Source organism: Brachyistius frenatus, unplaced genomic scaffold (genome assembly GCF_029030835.1).
Source record: "Brachyistius frenatus isolate BFR_SWC_R1_liver_20210118 unplaced genomic scaffold, ASM2903083v1 Contig_19, whole genome shotgun sequence".
NCBI lineage: Eukaryota > Metazoa > Chordata > Actinopteri > Embiotocidae > Brachyistius > Brachyistius frenatus.
Genome location: NW_027210618.1, coordinates 4,168,632 through 4,186,012, shown reverse-complemented (window position 1 = coordinate 4,186,012; position 17,381 = coordinate 4,168,632). Strand labels below are relative to the sequence as shown.

Sequence of the window (17,381 nt, the reverse complement as noted above, 5' to 3'; positions counted from 1 at the left end):
CTTTTTGAAAATATTGGAGACTTTAGGAGGTTACTGCTCTCAGCCCAAAAACAGTCCAGCAAGTTGCTGTTTTTACACTTTTCAACAGATTAAACAAACAAGCTGTACTAGCATTAGACAAAGAGGAGCTAGTGGGTTTGTTTTTCTCAATATTTGAACATTGCTATGTTTTCCCTGAAGTTTACTGGCCACTGTAATTTCATATTTCACATAGAACACATGCAATCTTATTATCCATTAGTTTGTATTAGTTTGAGTAGTATGTATTTACTTTCTAGCATGATGGTTAGATAAGAAGAGTTACTTCCATGTGTTTCAGTAGACGCTACTGCAGCCAGAAGTTGAGCATGGCACAAAGACCAGAAACACAAGAAACATAGGTGACAAAAATCACTAAATGACATGTTTAATTTGCTTCTTCTGCACTAAAAGCATACACGTTTTGTGTATGTGTGTCAAATATGCAACTTTCCAAAACTGATTTTTTTAAAAAGCTTCTTACATATGTGTATTGACTTGTAGGTAAGAATGAGACATTTTGCATGTGGCAGTTAGACTTTTGAAATGAAACATATTTACATATTCATAAATTCTATCATTTTCAATGGAGGACAAACAATAATCATATTTATTAAATATTCTTGTAGGAAGCCATATTAGACAAATTATTATTCGAAACTAGGTATTTTTTTGTGTCTTTAAACAATTCATGAGAGGATTTCTGTTGTATCACTTCTCCGCCAGTGTATCTATCTTTAAGATATACTGCTTATGTGCATATCTTTGTATCAGCTGTAACAGAACAGCTACTTCCAAACTATCACTCCACATTATTGCATAAAATAAAGTGAGAGGAAATATAACTAATAATAGAACTAGACCCTTCCATAATAGCTGGCTGCAATTATAGCAGTTTAATTAGTGCAACTCTCAGCTCATGCACCCCTAAGGCTATGTTATCATCCAGTACACTTTACAGGAATTGCATTACGTCATAGGAACAAGAAAATACCCGGCAGTACAATAAAGTCGCTGTAACATGAGCCACAGACACACTGCAGGTCTCCCTAGGAATATTATAGGCTGCTGATATACTGTATTTCAGCAGGAGGTTAGTTCAAGTACAGTCAGGAGCTTGCATTTCCTGCAGGACTATTGATGGCCCTCGGTTCACTCCAAGTTATTAATGCGACTGTAAATGTAATATGATGCAAGAGGGTGAGATGTTGAAACGATTTCTCAGTGCTGTGCTAACCTTCTCATCATAGATCATATTGTACCTCTAGGAGGAAAAGGAGGCCAGCAGACTATTTGTTTAAGTGTTTTTTTATGGGAAGGTCGACAATTATAGATATACTGAAATGTGGTTTTTTTTCCCCTCAAAAAAACGATCCTACAATAGGCAAACTGTAAATAATGAGGCGTGAGAAACTCTGGCTTGAAAAACCAAAGGGGAAAAGGGAGTGGACAACAATAGACTTCCTGTCAAACCAGCTGACATCATGTCCTTTGGGAAAATGTGATTGGTAAACCCTTAGTCCTGCCCACATCATGTCAACCCTGACAAAAAAAAACACAAGTCTTTGAGTACATCAAACATTAAAGAGATGAAGGCCCGATTTAACAAACCAATCTGGTAAGGCAGATAAAGTTATTTAGAGTTTCCAAAAGAGCTGTTTATTCCATGACGTTGTCTTATGTAAAGTATGTTAATGCCTCCTGTTTGACGTGACCTGAACCCAGACCTGATACATCAAGTCTAAAGTCACAGTATGAAAATAACATTTGATTTTATCACAAATGCACTGAGGAAAACATTGCGTTGTATGAGGTCCCATTTATTGTGTGTGGGAATTAAAGGGATTTAATGACCTGACGAGGAATTTACATTCTTTTCTTCCAAATTACACATAGTGGTTTGAAGGATCATTTAATTTTTTTTTAGACTAAACAAGTTTAACTCTGATTAAAATGTAACAAAGATATTAAGGATTAAATGCTAGTCAATTACTTTTTTCAGACAAAAACACAAATCTGTTTTCCTCCTTAAAGGTCTTGTGACAAGGTTTTCATAGAAAACAGAGAGGCCTGAGGTACATATGACTGTACGTGTGTGTGTGTGTGTGTGTGTGTGTATTTGTGTGCGTGTGTGTGTGTGTGTGCGTGTGTGCGTGCGTGTGTGTGTGTGTGTGTGTGTGAGTGTACGTGTGTGGGAGACAGAGCGCTCTGAAAAGCCGAACTGTGAATTGACAGGTGCTCAGTTCCTGGAAAGTGATCGGTGCTGCTGAGTCATAGCTGGATTCTTGCAGTAACCACATGCCTGACTTTGACCTCTTTGATGAGCCTTTCAGTGTAAGAGTGACTGTGTGTGAAAGAGGAAACATCAGACTGTACTCAAAAAACTGCATCTGTCGATTTGCCATGAATTCTATAGCGCTCCTGTTTGTGTTTTTGCTTTTTTTTTTTTGTTCTTGCTGTTTTTGTACCATAGAAGCAGGGGACAAAGATAGATTAATTCTAAATATCATGTCAAAACTTTGCACATGTTATTGATCCATGTGACACATAAGAAATGTAATTCCTTACAGAAAACCCGATTTATCACAAAGCACATCAATACCGCTGTAACCTACTTATTTCTTATCTCCATTGTCGTCAAAGTGAGATCTTGCCCAAAAAAATGTTGACTGTTATATTTTGTGATGTTCGATGCCTTCCTGGACTTATTGCATGATGATATATTGTAATAGAGCTGCAGTGTGCACCCATACTCTTGCTCAGTCAGTCTTCTACATTTCCCGGAATGGTTTATCTGCACAAAAGGGTATGAAAGTGTTATTTTCACCTATCAATGTTCCGCGTAGGTGGGGACAGCCATAGTGATACCTCTGTACGAGCTAGAAGTGGCGAAAACAAGCTTTTTTCTTCTTTTTTTTTTCCAGCGTAGAAAAAGTGAGTGTTGGCACAAACACTCGATGTTTCATCTCCTTTAGCTGCATGTCACGCAGGTCTATTGAGGCTGCAGGTGGCGTTCCCTTCTTAGCAAAAGGAGGAAACCTTTTGGGTGCAGTTTTTCTATTTGTCAGCACGATTACAGGAGAAGTAACGGCCAGATTTGAATGAAACTTGGTGGAAGGGTGTAACATGGGCCAAAGAAGATACCATTACATTTTGGAGCGGATCTGAATTACAGATCGGATTCACAAATATTTGTTTCTTTTTCAATGACATTGCACGATAGGGAAATTGGTTTGGAAATACATCCAGACATATATATTGGTTGCAGTTGAAGAATTGGATATCATAGAAGCGCGAGCATATTGAGGTTGTGATTTGGAACAGTATTAACACTAAATCTAGCATGTTAACATGGTTACAACTGTAACACGTGTAGCCATTCAACAGGCAGGCTTAGTGTTCATCATCTTAGTTTGGCATGTTAACTTGTTAGCATTTGCTAATTAGCACTAAACACAAAGCACACAACTGAATGCTGAGTATTTGACCATAAACCCAAACAGAAAATTTTAATTTGAAGATGGCACTAAATTAAACAGTAGAGGAACACCCCAGTGATTTTGTTCATAATTTGGGGACCGTGAATGTCTGTACCAAATCATTTCCTTTTTGAGACGTTTTACCCAATTCAAAGTAGAGCTAGAGGAAAAGTCAGGGGAACACCAAAGTCATTCGAAAGCACTGTTTGGAGATCATGGAAGTCCAAAAAATGTATGCCAAACCATAACAACAATGTTGAGCTATTTTATAGGATATGTGAAATTTGAACTGCTGGTGGCGCCAGACCAAAGGTAAGGGGATCACTAAAGTCACTAAAGACTTTAATCTTCTGTGGATCACGAATGTCAAACATGTACATAATGGCCATCATTCTTGATGTACTTCAAACCACAGTGGTAGGGCCACACTACTAGTATGGTTGGAAATAATTATATTAAAAGTTAAAACTATTTAATTTAAACATGTATTATTGATTGATCTATGAAAAATACAAAAAAAGAATTGGAAGTCAGAAAGAAAACTGATGTAAAAAGGATTAGGAAAAAAAAAAGGTAAAAGTAATCCTCCTTTACAATAAACTTCATTCAGTCAAGAGCTGTTAACCCGAGGCAGTGATAATCTGCAGCGTTCTCTTTGAGGATGTTTTGGCACAAGTTGCTGAAACAAAGTTCACAACCCTGCCACACACTTTCACATCTTTTCCTGTTGAGTTTCCACCCTGCTCTTCAGTTACGCAAATGGCACAGCAAGCTCAGCGCAGAGGGGAGGACATGCTCATGAATTCTGCTGATGAGCGCTGCTATGAGCACTGAGTCATGTCTTACAATACATTGGAACATGAGATACTCACTTATATGGACATCGCATCAAGTCTGGGTCGTCTGCAGAGAGTTTATAAATTCACAGTATTTTAATTTCAGCTTGGCTTTATTACATAAACACATTATATGAAACTTTCATTTAAGTGAGATTAAAAATCTCAATATATCTCTTTTTTTATGGAATCAAATTGATTCTGTAACCCTTTGAAAAAAAAAACCTCCAACAAACCGCCAATTAAAAAAAACAAAACATTTATTTAGAAACAGACTTTAAAACATTCCCTAAACAATTTTGAATTCAACATTGAATTGTAAAAGACCAGGTCACTGTTGCTAGTTAGCGTGATCACAAGTCACAGGGTCCGACCAGTCGGCAATACTCCACCTTCCAAAACACTGTTCAACACAACTCAATCTAATGACCTGCGCAGAACAGCCATTAGACCTCTTTTAGTTTAAATTTCGGTAGGTGAACATCAATATTTGTTTTAGAAAACCTGCAAACAATTGACAGCAGCGAGGACGAGGCGTACAGAAAGTGCCGAGCAGCAAAAGAACACTTGACCACAAACTTCACTGTGCTGCATTTTGCACATTATGTCTCGCATAAGACACGTCACATCCTCTTTTTCTGACTGTATGTGACTACCCGTGGTGTCAGGGATATGCATGATGGACTGAAATAGTAATTATAGTGGCAAACAAAAATGTGCATGTGTTCTCAAGGGAACTGACTGTTTCCAAGTTGGGTAGCAGGTACAGCATGTAAAAGCCAGACTGGAATTTTAGCCAGATAAAACTACAGCACGGCTCTACTAATCTGCACTCTGAGGGCGTCCGGTGCAGTGCCGGATTAGAATTAGCCATGCTTTGTAATTGGTCAGATCTGCAGAACCATTCAGCAGACATTCTAAAGAACCATATGTGGGCCGTCGATTCTCAGAAACAAGGACTTAGCAATTTGCATCTCGTTAAGGCTGCCACTCAGTTCTCCATGTGCGCTTCCCTTATTGGCTTCTGATTCAGAAAGTTCAGAGAGTCCTCGCTGTCCTGGCTTGGCGTGGACAGGTACTCCAACTCGTAGCCGCCGCTTCTGTTGGCTGGGCGGACTTCACTCGAGGCTTTCTTCTGCTCTCGGATCTGCTGCAGCTGGTGGTTGGCGTACTCGGGCTTGGTGGTGAGGGGTCCCGCGGGAACCTCCATACCAAGGATGTCGGTGACCATGTAGGGGCGAAGCCAGCCAACCAGAGGGGTGCTGCCGGGCGTGTAGTGGGTCTGCCGGTGGTAGAAGAGGAGACCATCCACCTGCAGCCAGACGATCAGAAATGAAGGAATTGACGATGGGAAATAAACAATGTGTTTTTGTACTCGTGCTTTTGTATCGTATGATGAATAATTAGCTGTAAATGTTTTAGAGTGTGTTCTTACGCTGAAGCTGTACTCTGCTGCCAGGGCTTTCTGAATCAATTCTACCGCGCAGTCGTTGCTTTGGAGGCTCACAAACCGGAACTGTCGGAGCAAACACAACCAGAGCGACGCATTGTTAGCTCCAAACTCAATTTGTCTTGTTGTCAAATGTGATTGCTTTCCAGTGATGAGTTTACCCAACAAGGACTAAGCCCGATTTAGCTCCTACCAGGCTGCACCACATAATTACTGAAGATTAAGAGGTGGAACTTGAATTCAAAATTCACTCAGGCCTCCACGAAGCACCATAATCTTCAAGATTTACGTGTAATAATCACTTAAGTGCACAATTAAAACCGAAGACCATAACTGAAGTTTAACTTTCCTTTGTCTCATTTCGCCCCGAAGAGCTTTGGGTTCAAGTTTAGGTTTTTATTCATCCCATGTGTGAATAAGGTTCAGCAAGGCATAAACCACAACAAACAACAGGCTGAAAACCAAAGATTGAGGAAACATGTTACAATGTTTCAAATAACAACAGTCAGAACTACAAATTTGCAATGAAAAGTAGGTCATGAAGTGAATGGACTCCGTTTCTGGAGTTGGTACACACGGGGTTACGTTTGGCGATCTCCGACAGGCCGTCCGTCTCCTGGACTTTGGACTGCAGCCAGTAGAAACGGAACTCGGTCTGTTGATGAGAAAACAAGCACTGTAAACAAAAAAAAAGCTCCTTTTTCGGCATCCGAGCCAATGAGATGGGCAACGTGGCAAAAAAGCACATCTGTGTCCCAGACTCTGCTACTTAAGCAATTAGACAAGCATTCCTGGATCGCTGGAGGATTAGAAGCCTGTCTTACTGGGCAGTCGTAGACCGGGTGGCCTCTCCAGCACATGACGTCCAGGATGTAGTACGTCCTGTCCACCTCACTGTAAATGCAGTCCAGGATGGTGTAGTCTGCATGGGACACATACGACAGAAAACGAATTCTAAAATGAACTCAGAATGACTCAAATCTCAACAACGAACTAAATGAAAAGCAATAAGAAAGATTTAAGAACCGACATTAACATATCTGCAGCAAATTCTGATCATTTTCAGTTGTGCGCAAGCCTTTTAAGTCCTGTATCGTGTTTTGTAACAAATATTAACCAGAAGAACTTGAGGACACATTAACCAACCCCTGCCCACCATCCTGCACGTAGCGCAACAAATGAAGAGCCAGTACTGTGGGACATTTTAGCAACAAAGGTTTTATATATATACAGTGGCGTGAAAGAGTGTTTGCCCCCTTCCTGATTTCTTATTTTTTTGCATGTTTGTCACTTAAATGTTTCAGATCATCAAACAAATTTAAATGTTAGTCAAAGATAACACAAGTAAACACAAAATGCATTTTTTAAATGAAGGTTTTTATTATTAAGGGAGAAAAAAGATCCAAACCCACATGGCCCTGTGTGAAAAAGAGTTTGCCCCCTAAACCTAATAACTGGTTGGGCCACCCTTAGCAGCAACAACTCCAATCAAGCATTTGCGATAACTTGCAACGAGTCTTTTACAGCTGTGGAGGAATTTTGGCCGACTCATCTTTACAGAGTTGTTGTAATTCAGCCACATTGGAGGGTTTTCCAGCACCAACCTCCTTTTTAAGGTCATGCCACAGCATCTCAATAGGATTCAGGTCAGGACTTTGACTAGGCCACTCCAAAGTCTTCATTTTGTTTTTCTTCAGCCATTCAGAGGTGGACTTGCTGGTGTGTTTTGGATCATCGTCCTGCTGCAGAACCCAAGTTGGCTTCAGCTTGAGGTCACGAACAGATGGCCGGACATTCTCCTTCAGGATTTGTTGGTAGACGGTAGAATTCATGGTTCCATTTATCACAGTAAGTCTTCCAGGTCCTGAAGCAGCAAACCAGCCCCAGACCATCACACTACCACCACCATATTTTACTGTTGGTATGATGTTCTTGTTCTGAAATGCGGTGTTACTTTTACGCCAGATGTAACGGGACACACACCTTCCAAAAAGTTCAACTTTTGTCTCGTCAGTCCACAGAGTATTTTCCCAAAAGTCTTGGGGATCATCAAGATGTTTTCTGGCAAAAATGAGACGAGCCTTCATGTTCTTTTTGCTCAGCGGTGGTTTTTGTCTTGGAACTCTGCCATGCAGGTCATTTCTGCCGAGTCTCTTTCTTATGGTGGAGTCATGAACACTGACCTTAACTGAGATAAGTGAGGCCTGCAGTTCTTTGGATGTTGTTGTGGGGCCTTTTGTGAGTCATCGCTGCGCTCTTGAAGTAATTTTGGTCGGCCGGCCACTCCTGGGAAGGTTCACCGCTGTTCCATGTTTTCTCCATTTGTGGATAATGGCTCTCACTGTGGTTCTCTGGAGTCCCAAAGCTTTAGAACCTTTTCCAGACTATTAGATCTCAATTACTTTCTTTCTCATTTGTTCCTGAATTTCTTTGGATCTCGGCATGATGTCTATCTTTTGAGGATCAGGCAGGTCCTATTGAAGTGATTTCTTGATTGAGAACAGGTGTGTCAGTAATCAGGCCTGGGTGTGGCTAGAGAAATTAAACTCAGGTGTGATAAACCACAGTTAAGTTATGTTTTAACAGGAGGGGGCAAACACTTTTTCACACAGGGCCATGTGGGTTTGGATTGTTTTTTCTCCCTTAATAATAAAAACCTTCATTTAAAAACTGCATTTTGTGTTTACTTGTGTTGTCTTTGACTAATATTTAAATTTGTTTGATGATCTGAAACATTTAAGTGTGACAGACATGCAAAAAAAATTGGAAATCAGGAAGGGTGCAAACACTCTTTCACACCACTGTGTGTGTGTATATATATATATATATATATATATATATAGCTGCCAAAGGAGAAATTAAGGAGAGAGCTGGATATTAAGGTGTCGGTTAGAAGATGATTCAGCTGGAACACAGTGAAGAGTTTTTGTTTGTTGTATATATATATATATATATATATATATATATATATATATATATATATATATATATATATATATATATATATATATATATATATATATATATATATATATATATATATATATAAATAAAGCTTGTTCACAACCAAAGAGCAAAACTGTCTGATTGTAACAATACAACAAACAAAAACTCTTCACTGTGTTCCAGCTGAATCTTCTTCTAACCGACACCTTAATATCCAGCTCTCTCCTTAATTTCTCCTTTGGCAGCTTTTATTTTGTTAAAATCTCTTCTCTGAAATCAGTATAATGTTTAAAGTGAATGAAGATAAAAACAGCTGAATGGAACTAACAGATGTCATATTTTCATCAATATTTCCACATCTGTTGGTTTAAAGGCACATGAATGGAGAATTAGTGGCACCAGCTGTTTATCTGGAGGCGCTAATATTCAAACGGCGACGTTTCGATGAGCATCTGTTGACACCAACATCATGGATTTAGTTACAAAGCCAAACACCACAGCCAATAAATGTCTGTTCTTCTTAAGATGCACGTGAATAATTAAACTATGATGTCAGTATAATAATGGCATGAAATAAACAAAGGAGCATTTAATCGCAATTATTTGTATTTCAATGAATCTTGAACTAAAATGTCATGATCCAGACAGCCGTAGCTACACAATCCAATCAAATGGAAATAGTTTACATGTTCTTGTCATTATTTTATGCACATTTACCCAGAATTCAGCCTGTCATACTTGCTTGGCTCCATGTTGTGAGTTTGCAGTGACTGTCCAACCAGCATTTTAGATGATGTTGACATGTCTTTGTCTGTGATCGTCCCATTAAAAGCCAAAGTTGGAAGTTGTTTTGATGCTGATAAAATGAAACAAACTCCCGGGTGAGGTGGGAGAACCTGCCGTTCGCGGAACACCTGCTCATGTTGTTAAAAAGCCCGAGCGGCCCTATTTCGGTGAACCACTGAGTTGCAGATACGACGGGCCCACTCACCTTTTCCCATGGCAGAGTTGTGTCTGTTCCCACCGGGCAGCAGGGAAGGGAAACGGTTCACACAATAGCCGCTTTTAGTGTACGCTGCAGTGGACCCCTTCAGAAGGAAAAATCCAAAACAGAAACAACACAGGAGGGGAGAGAGAGAGAGAGAGAGAGAGAACCGTTATTGTTCCATTTGAAGTCCTTACAAAAGAGTTAAAAATGTCTTGTCTGATATTTATGCTTGATCATAAAAATAGAGAAAAAGATCAGGATATAGGATCATTCAAATGTAACCTGAAAATCCAACTCGGACTCAGGAGCACATTTAAGGACACACACACACACACACACACACACACACACACACACACACACACACACACACACACACACACACACACACACACACACACACACACACACACACACAGTCCAGAGGGGATCTTACAGTCCTAATTTGAATCATGTGTTTTGTGAATAAACTAACAGCGTTCCACCATTATGCAATACGAGACCTATAACTTCTCAAAAACCTATAATGACTCATGCAATCTTTTTTTTAAATTGTCATTTCCTTGTAATCAGTCAATTGAACATCAGAGTTGAGTAAAAATGTGAACACCAAAGTAATCATATCGCCAGAGCGGAATTGATTTTGCAAGGTCGGCCAAAAACAGAGAGACTGCTGCATGTGAACAGAACGCAGCGCAGCGCAGCGATGCCCGTGGAGCGGAGGCAAGCCAGAACTTTCAAAAGTCTGTAAATCCGTTTCAAGTTACTACGCCGGATCAACATCAGCACCTGAGTCGCGTGTGTTGTTGTGACCGTTGGCTTGTGCACGTCGGCGATGACACCGTGGACTTTGGTTCTCCAACATGACAACGCGGGCAAGTTTCAACAATCAAAATAATCAACGCTCCCGTCACCCACCGACTCACCGGATGTGCTTCGCTCAGACGTTTCCGCGTTCCCCAAAAATTTGACCCAGAATCTGGTGCGGCTCAAATTTCAGGTCCACAGTGAAACGTGAACAAACCGAGCAGTAACTTAGAATTCTTACTCATGAAGGTTATTGCTTCACGCGGCTCCGTGGACGTCACAGTGCGGCATTTTCTTCGTGCGCAACAGGAACAGTGTGGGAACTTTCCCATTACTCCTCGTATTACTCAATTAGTACATTTTTGTTGAATACAACACTCCTGGAAGTGAGAGGCGTCATCACCCAGCCCTATTTGAAATAGAAAAACTCTGCACGCAGCTCCCGACATGCAAAACACATGAAACTTTGATGACTGTAACTGGCGTGGTCAAATGAGATGAGATCAGAAAAAGTTGAGCCATTCGTGGTGAAGGCGTTCCCAACAGTCATCAAACCTCCGACTCCTGGCGGCATGATCGCCACAAAGTTCCCACCGAGCGGCACAGGAACGGTGGACAGATAAAAACCCAAAGGTGTCATATTGAGAAACTCTGACAAATAAGTGTAAATGCGCGCCAGCACAACTCGTTGGAAAACTGTGCCCTGAAAGAATGAATGAGGAACCAGAGGCAGACTATAGGTGCTGAGTCATTATGATATTATGTGCGAATGCATCACAGGATGTGGGATGCCAGCGACACCAGTGCAACAAAGATTTGTGTGTGTGTGTGTTGTGAGAGGAAAACTGTGGTCTGGAGACAATAACACAGAGCAGGGGTGTTGTGTGCCAGAGTTACCAGTAATCTTCAACTAATGCTTAGGAGCACTTGAAAGCCTCCTCATTACTCATACTCTTCTACACCGACACAATGTGAGGTAAATGAGGCATCTATTTTACATTAAAGGCTACGACACAAACACAAATTCTGAAAGAGAATAATTTGGAAAAACCACAAACTTCTGAAGACAAGTACTTTTGGTTTTTTTTCCCCCCAAGAAACAATCAAAAGCTAATTTCACTTCTTCAAATGCAGGTTTTAGTGAAGGTTTGAAATTTCTGTACAAGCTACCAAGACTTAGAGACGGGTTTGTTTTGGGGGGGAGTGAACTGAGGATAATGAATTAGCGGCATCGCTGACCGTGTTGTCGATGCTCCAAGGTGTCATGCAGTTCAATTCTGCATGTTATAATGTGACTCCTGCCAACATGCGCAGGAGGTGAGCTCTTATTCTCGTGCTGTGCCATAATTCCCGTGTCCAGCAGCATTAACAGCTCTCCAAGCAGCACCGGTGTTGCGCTGTATTTGGTGCCCCGATATATTTTTGACCCGACCCGGCTCACTCCTCATGCCTAAACCTAACCAACGCAAACAGTTTTGGGTCATGTGACATGTATTTTCCGCCGTTAGTGTGGACAGAGAAATCTCCTGAAATGGCGCTAAAATGCTTGTAGAGATAAAAAAAAAACAAAACACTTTTTTTAAAAAAATGAAAGCGTTTCTGACTCTAACCTTCCAAATTGAAAGTTTTGGTTTTCAACAACTCAAAAGATGGTCCCACGCTTAGAACGTTTTCTATTTTTTTGAGGGCTTACTGATCCCCTGACAACGTTGTTGCTGTGGTCGATGCACTGTAAGCAGCAGACGTAGACAGGTAAGAGCCACATGAACAAAATAAGTCAAAGTTTTGAATATTGAATAGATTTTAACACGTCAGATATTTGATCTCCTCTTAACTTCTCTGAATAAATCCTCAAGCTCTTTCTCTCCAATCCCACTTTTTCTATAGAGTTGTATGAGCAGAAATACAAACAACAGGCAGATCGAGTAAGTGGGGTGGGGTGGGGGGGGGGTGAAGACGGTCTGGGTATCTCGGGTACTGCTGATGACCTACTTGAGCTCAAAACCAGTATGCTGTTGTTGTTGTGAGGGATATGAGGAAAGTTACACAACAAACAGACTGAGCAAAGCTCAAGAAAATTACAGCACAAATATTTCAAGTCTCATGAATATTATTAATCTTTTACACCTCTTTGTAAAATGTTCTTTTGTTGCTCCAAAGTGGAGAAAATGGTTCCAATATTACAGTATATTAAACCTTATAATCCTTCTCTTTCCTGATTATCATTGTAATCTAATCTAAAGACTGACGCCGCAGTCACTTTCTCCATCACATCTTCCTAACTGTTTGCCCACATTACTATTATTGCTCATACAAGGTGGTTCAAGTCAATCACAGACACAACTCCCATCATCCTCACTAATACCAGGAATTAACAAGCGGCAGAGAAAAAGTACAATAATCCTCTCAAAATACTGATTCTGTTCAGCCGTGACTGCATTCAAATTACGGGAAATCCTGACGGCTGTTGTTTATGTTAATCAACTCTAAAAACTAGTGAAACTTCTTAGAGCTGGAAGATGACACATCAGGAACAGCAGAGATGGAAACTAATTCAAAAGCCAATAAGATACTGCTCATATTGTCTCAGACATCACGGGAGACTCTAATTGGGGAAAATGAATTCTATAAACTCGCTGACTCTGAAATTCAGAAGCAGGAGTGAAAGATCAGGTAAAGAAAAGAAGAGCAGTGACGGGTTCCTACCTTGGAGGCAACAATAAGGGATCTTTTCCCCACGGGACAGACCACCATCAGCCAATCGGTGTCCAGTTCCGCTGGTACGTCCACCAGCCACTCTGACAGCATGAGCTAAGGAGGAGGAGCTTTGTTAAATGAAAATGGCATCTTCATCATCGCTGCGTTTAAGAGTCCGAGAATGATCATGGAAAAACACGTCCAAACACAGCAGTGGGATTTCTTACAAGGTCTCATGCCAGGGAGCAGATGTGTAATTGTAGAGCTCATGCGCCCTCTGCTGCCCACGATCAGACTGCAGCAGAAGGCGTAGCGTGCTTCCCTCCACACAGGGAGTCCTGTAACCTCTGTGGGTAAGACCACATCAAACACTGACCTGGTTAGCATAATGTTTTGGCAGCTTCCTCTTCTCAATCTCCATCCCCTCTTCCTCTGCGTTGCCATCTTGCTCCCGCTGCCCTTCCGCCTGCTTCTCCATGTCTTCCTCCCCATCGCTGTCTGCCCCCGTCCAGTCCCCATCAGCCAGACGCCGCGCATGGTTGACGTAGTTTAACCTTTTACTGAGATGAAGGACGGGTGGTGTGGGGGGGGGGGGGAAGACTCATTCACACTTTTACTGCAGAATTGTTTTTGACATGACAGCTGTGTAATGGAGTTCCTCAAAACATTAAGAACAACCTCGTGGGCTCGTGGGATGCATTTAATGAAGCATTTCCAATCTGGAGAAACGTATGTTGTATAGTTTTGAAGCTGGAGACAGAACAAGGTCGATGTGATTGACAACTTTCTGCATCCTGTAAATGTAATAGTTACTTCTCAGCACGTATTAGTACTGAGCCTTCACTGCTGTTTAACACAGAGGGCTGCAAATCCGCCCAATCACCTTGTTAAACACCCCAAATAAACAACAGTTGGGCTTTTACATTTTTTTTCACGTCAGTATCGTTCTACGGATTTTGATAGTGACTTCTTGATTGGACAAACACTTGACGGTGAGGACACTTACATTTTCTGCAGGTCAAGAAAGCGCCGCCGTCGCTCACTCTGCTCCAGCACGCTGTACTTGCTCTTGTACTGAGCCAGCCGAGGGTGGGGGCCGGCGGTACTGTTGGGCTCCTTGGACACAGCAAAGCTGGCTGAGAGGGCTTGTGTCAGGTCATCCATGGGGACACTGTGAATCAATGCATGGGAGGTTGAGTGTGTTCATGTTATCAGGGGAGGAGATTGACAAGTTCGAAAAGAATCACAGCGCGCAGGTCGGAAAAATGAAACTTAAACAATGTTTAAACAGATTATTCGTCATCTTTAGCAGCAGCTTCCAGGACACGTTCAGTCAGAAGAATGACAATAAAATGAACAATATCTAATGCCAGTGAGTTGTTGCACTGCTGTGTCGATGGCGTTTCTCGAGATGCATCACATTGTTTTGTAATTCTGAGGCAAGGTTGTGCCTGTAATTTAACGTGGACATTTTCTGTCGGTTCAAACTTTTGCCAGCCAACATCTACAGACGTAGATCAATTCGTTCAAACCTTTCTACAATTCCACCATCATCAGATTCATATCGGGACGCACCAGAGCATCCCCAAAAATAGAACCAGACCTCCGTGTTTCACAGGAGGGTATGCTCTTCTCTTTTTGGAAAACATTTTTTTCTGTCTGTGAACACGGAGCTGATGTGACTAAACATAAAGCTCCATTTTGTTCCATCTGTTGCAAGTAAGCTCTGCAAAAAGCATCGCGGCCCGTCTATCTGCATTTGAGCAAATTCCAGTCTTGGTTTAAGTTTTTCTGTCAACAGTGGAGTCCTCCTGGGTTGTCTTCCTCAGAGCCCCATGGACTTTAAACGTGTTCATAATATTTGCACCTGTAGTCACAATAACATCAGACTGTTTGGAAATGATCTCATAGCCTTTACATTTAACATGCTTGTCTGTAATTTTCTTCCTTATCTTCTCAAGACAATTCTCTGCTTTGCTGTTTCTGGTCCTTGTTCAGTGTGGTGAACACAATGACAGCAAACAGCAAAGGGACCATTTTTCTCCATTTAAAGAGGTTCAATGACTCATTAAAAGATGAATACTAGTTAAATGTACAACACTAATTGGAGAAAACAGGTAGTTTGAAATATCACTATAATCCAGTTGTCTCTCATCTTTTCTAGGGGCACCAACAGATGTTGTTGAGGCTGTTTTGAAATAATCTTTGTAGAAAGCAGTAATCGATCTCTTTTCAAAGTTTCTTTGCTTTTCTCCATTACTTAGGCCTACTAAAGGTATGCAGGTATACATGAGACCATCACCTTTAATGTCATCACTTTCCAGGAGGAATAAAGCATTGCTTTAATGAGCTGTTAACAGCACCAACAAATCTTTCCACGCCTGTACATGTTCATGTTTCTGTGAGTACGTGTTTAAAACTATGTGGGGACAAAGATAAATATAATAGTCATTGACCAAAACTGTAATTTTCCAGAGCCAAAGCTGACAGTTTAAATTCCTTGTTTCACAGCTGAATTCAATTTACAAGAAGTAAAAAACAAAAAACCTCGCAATATTAACAATTGATGATATCTGAGCAGCTGGGACAAAACAATCAGTCTGTTGTAGGATACCAACATCAGATCTACATAACCCAGCTCTAGTCTCACCTCTGGCAAAAATCCATCACACAACAATAACACTGTTGACTGTGTTTCTTGGTTTGTTTGTATATAATATATATAGATATACAGTGAACCCTCGTTTTTCGCGGGGGTTATGTTCCAAATAGAAACCGTGATAGGCGAAATCCGTGAAGTAGTAACCTTTATTTTACAATTGAAATAGATAGAACTGGACATTAAATATATCTACGTTACATATAGTCGTAATGTGATTTCAATGCACGATGCAAATCCGTGAAGCAGCGAGACCGTGAAAGGTGAACCGCGTTATAGCGAGGGTTCACTGTATACTGTACTGCATATACTGTGCATTTTATATTTCTATTATTCTATTCTATTCTATTATTATCTTATTGCTTCTGTATGCTGCTGTGGCGAAAACATTTCCCCTCGGGGATTAATAAAGTAACTACCTAACCTAACCTAACCCAACCCAACCCTAACCTAACCCAACCCAACCTAACCCAACCCTACCCTAACCCAACCTAACCCAACCCAACCCTAACCTAACCTAACCCAACCTAACCTAACCCAACCCTAACCTAACCTAACCTAACCCAACCCTAACCTAACCTAACCTAACCCAACCCTAACCCAACCACCATGTGGACATACAAGAGGCCGGTCATTGTCAACACGCGCTTACAATCACATCTAAATGATGTGTTCCTGTCTGCACGCTACATGAACAAACGGAGTTCAAGCACCTGATCTGGAGGAAGTAGTGAGGGGTTTAAGTTTGTTCATTTAACTTCTAAAGAAGGAACTACGACAAAAAAAAACAAACAAACAAACAAAAAAAAGAAGCCCGGAGACCCTCAATTAGACCGCTACACGTCGTAGCTGCTAACATAGCACGCGGTAAACCTGCTGGCATAGGCCGGGCATGGCGTTACCCCACCACCACCACCACCACCACCCCTCCGACTCTAAAGCGGTGTGTTACTGCTTAGATATTCCTACATATTCGGACATAACTTTCCGGCCTAAATAAACAACAGACAGTAGACTTGGCAATATATTAGCTATGAAACACTGGCTGACGTAGACAGATACCTTGGAGGAGGGAGGCTGCTGCTGAAACGTCACGCCGTCATCTCAACGTCAAGCTTTTAGTTGGCCGACCAACAGCGTCAAAACTAACCCGGAGTTTCACAGCAGGATGGAAACACTTCAAACGGTTCACTTCCCTCTACAGCAGAGTGGAGATCACGTTCAGAGTAACACAAGCTGCAAACACTCAAATAGAGGACAAGTAACTGAAACTCTATTTATATAGGCTGGAGTATATTTAACTACAAGTATTTTAAACATCAAACATTGCATGTGAGTCTTGTTTATTGTTTGTTGTCTTTATCATCCTAGAAAGTATGCCGTATTGCATTTATTGGAAATTATTCAAAATCATTCAAAATGCAAGCTTGAACTCCAACACCTTATAATTAAGAAGTCTTTGAGCCTGTGTGCCAAGTTATATTCTACTGAAGCACCATTA

General features: G+C 41.1%; 1 protein-coding gene across 3 annotated transcripts; it reads right to left on the bottom strand.

Annotated features, from left to right (window-relative positions):
* Positions 1 to 4,579: 4,579 nt before the first annotated feature.
* Positions 4,580 to 17,030, bottom strand: snupn (snurportin 1). 3 transcript variants are annotated; one of them, XM_069695356.1, is made up of 9 exons: positions 16,943 to 17,030; positions 14,228 to 14,392; positions 13,598 to 13,781; positions 13,231 to 13,335; positions 9,721 to 9,817; positions 6,608 to 6,705; positions 6,361 to 6,438; positions 5,769 to 5,849; positions 4,580 to 5,645 (listed from the first exon to the last, which is right to left on the bottom strand). In XM_069695356.1, exons 2-9 carry the CDS (start codon positions 14,383 to 14,385, stop codon positions 5,325 to 5,327), a joined length of 1,122 nt encoding a protein of 373 aa, XP_069551457.1. In that variant the 5' UTR covers positions 14,386 to 14,392; positions 16,943 to 17,030; the 3' UTR covers positions 4,580 to 5,324. The 3 variants fall into 3 exon arrangements, with proteins under 3 accessions (XP_069551457.1, XP_069551458.1, XP_069551459.1); XM_069695357.1 differs by lacking the exon at positions 16,943 to 17,030 and adding an exon at positions 16,594 to 16,769; XM_069695358.1 differs by lacking the exon at positions 16,943 to 17,030 and adding an exon at positions 15,524 to 15,864.
* Positions 17,031 to 17,381: the final 351 nt, after the last annotated feature.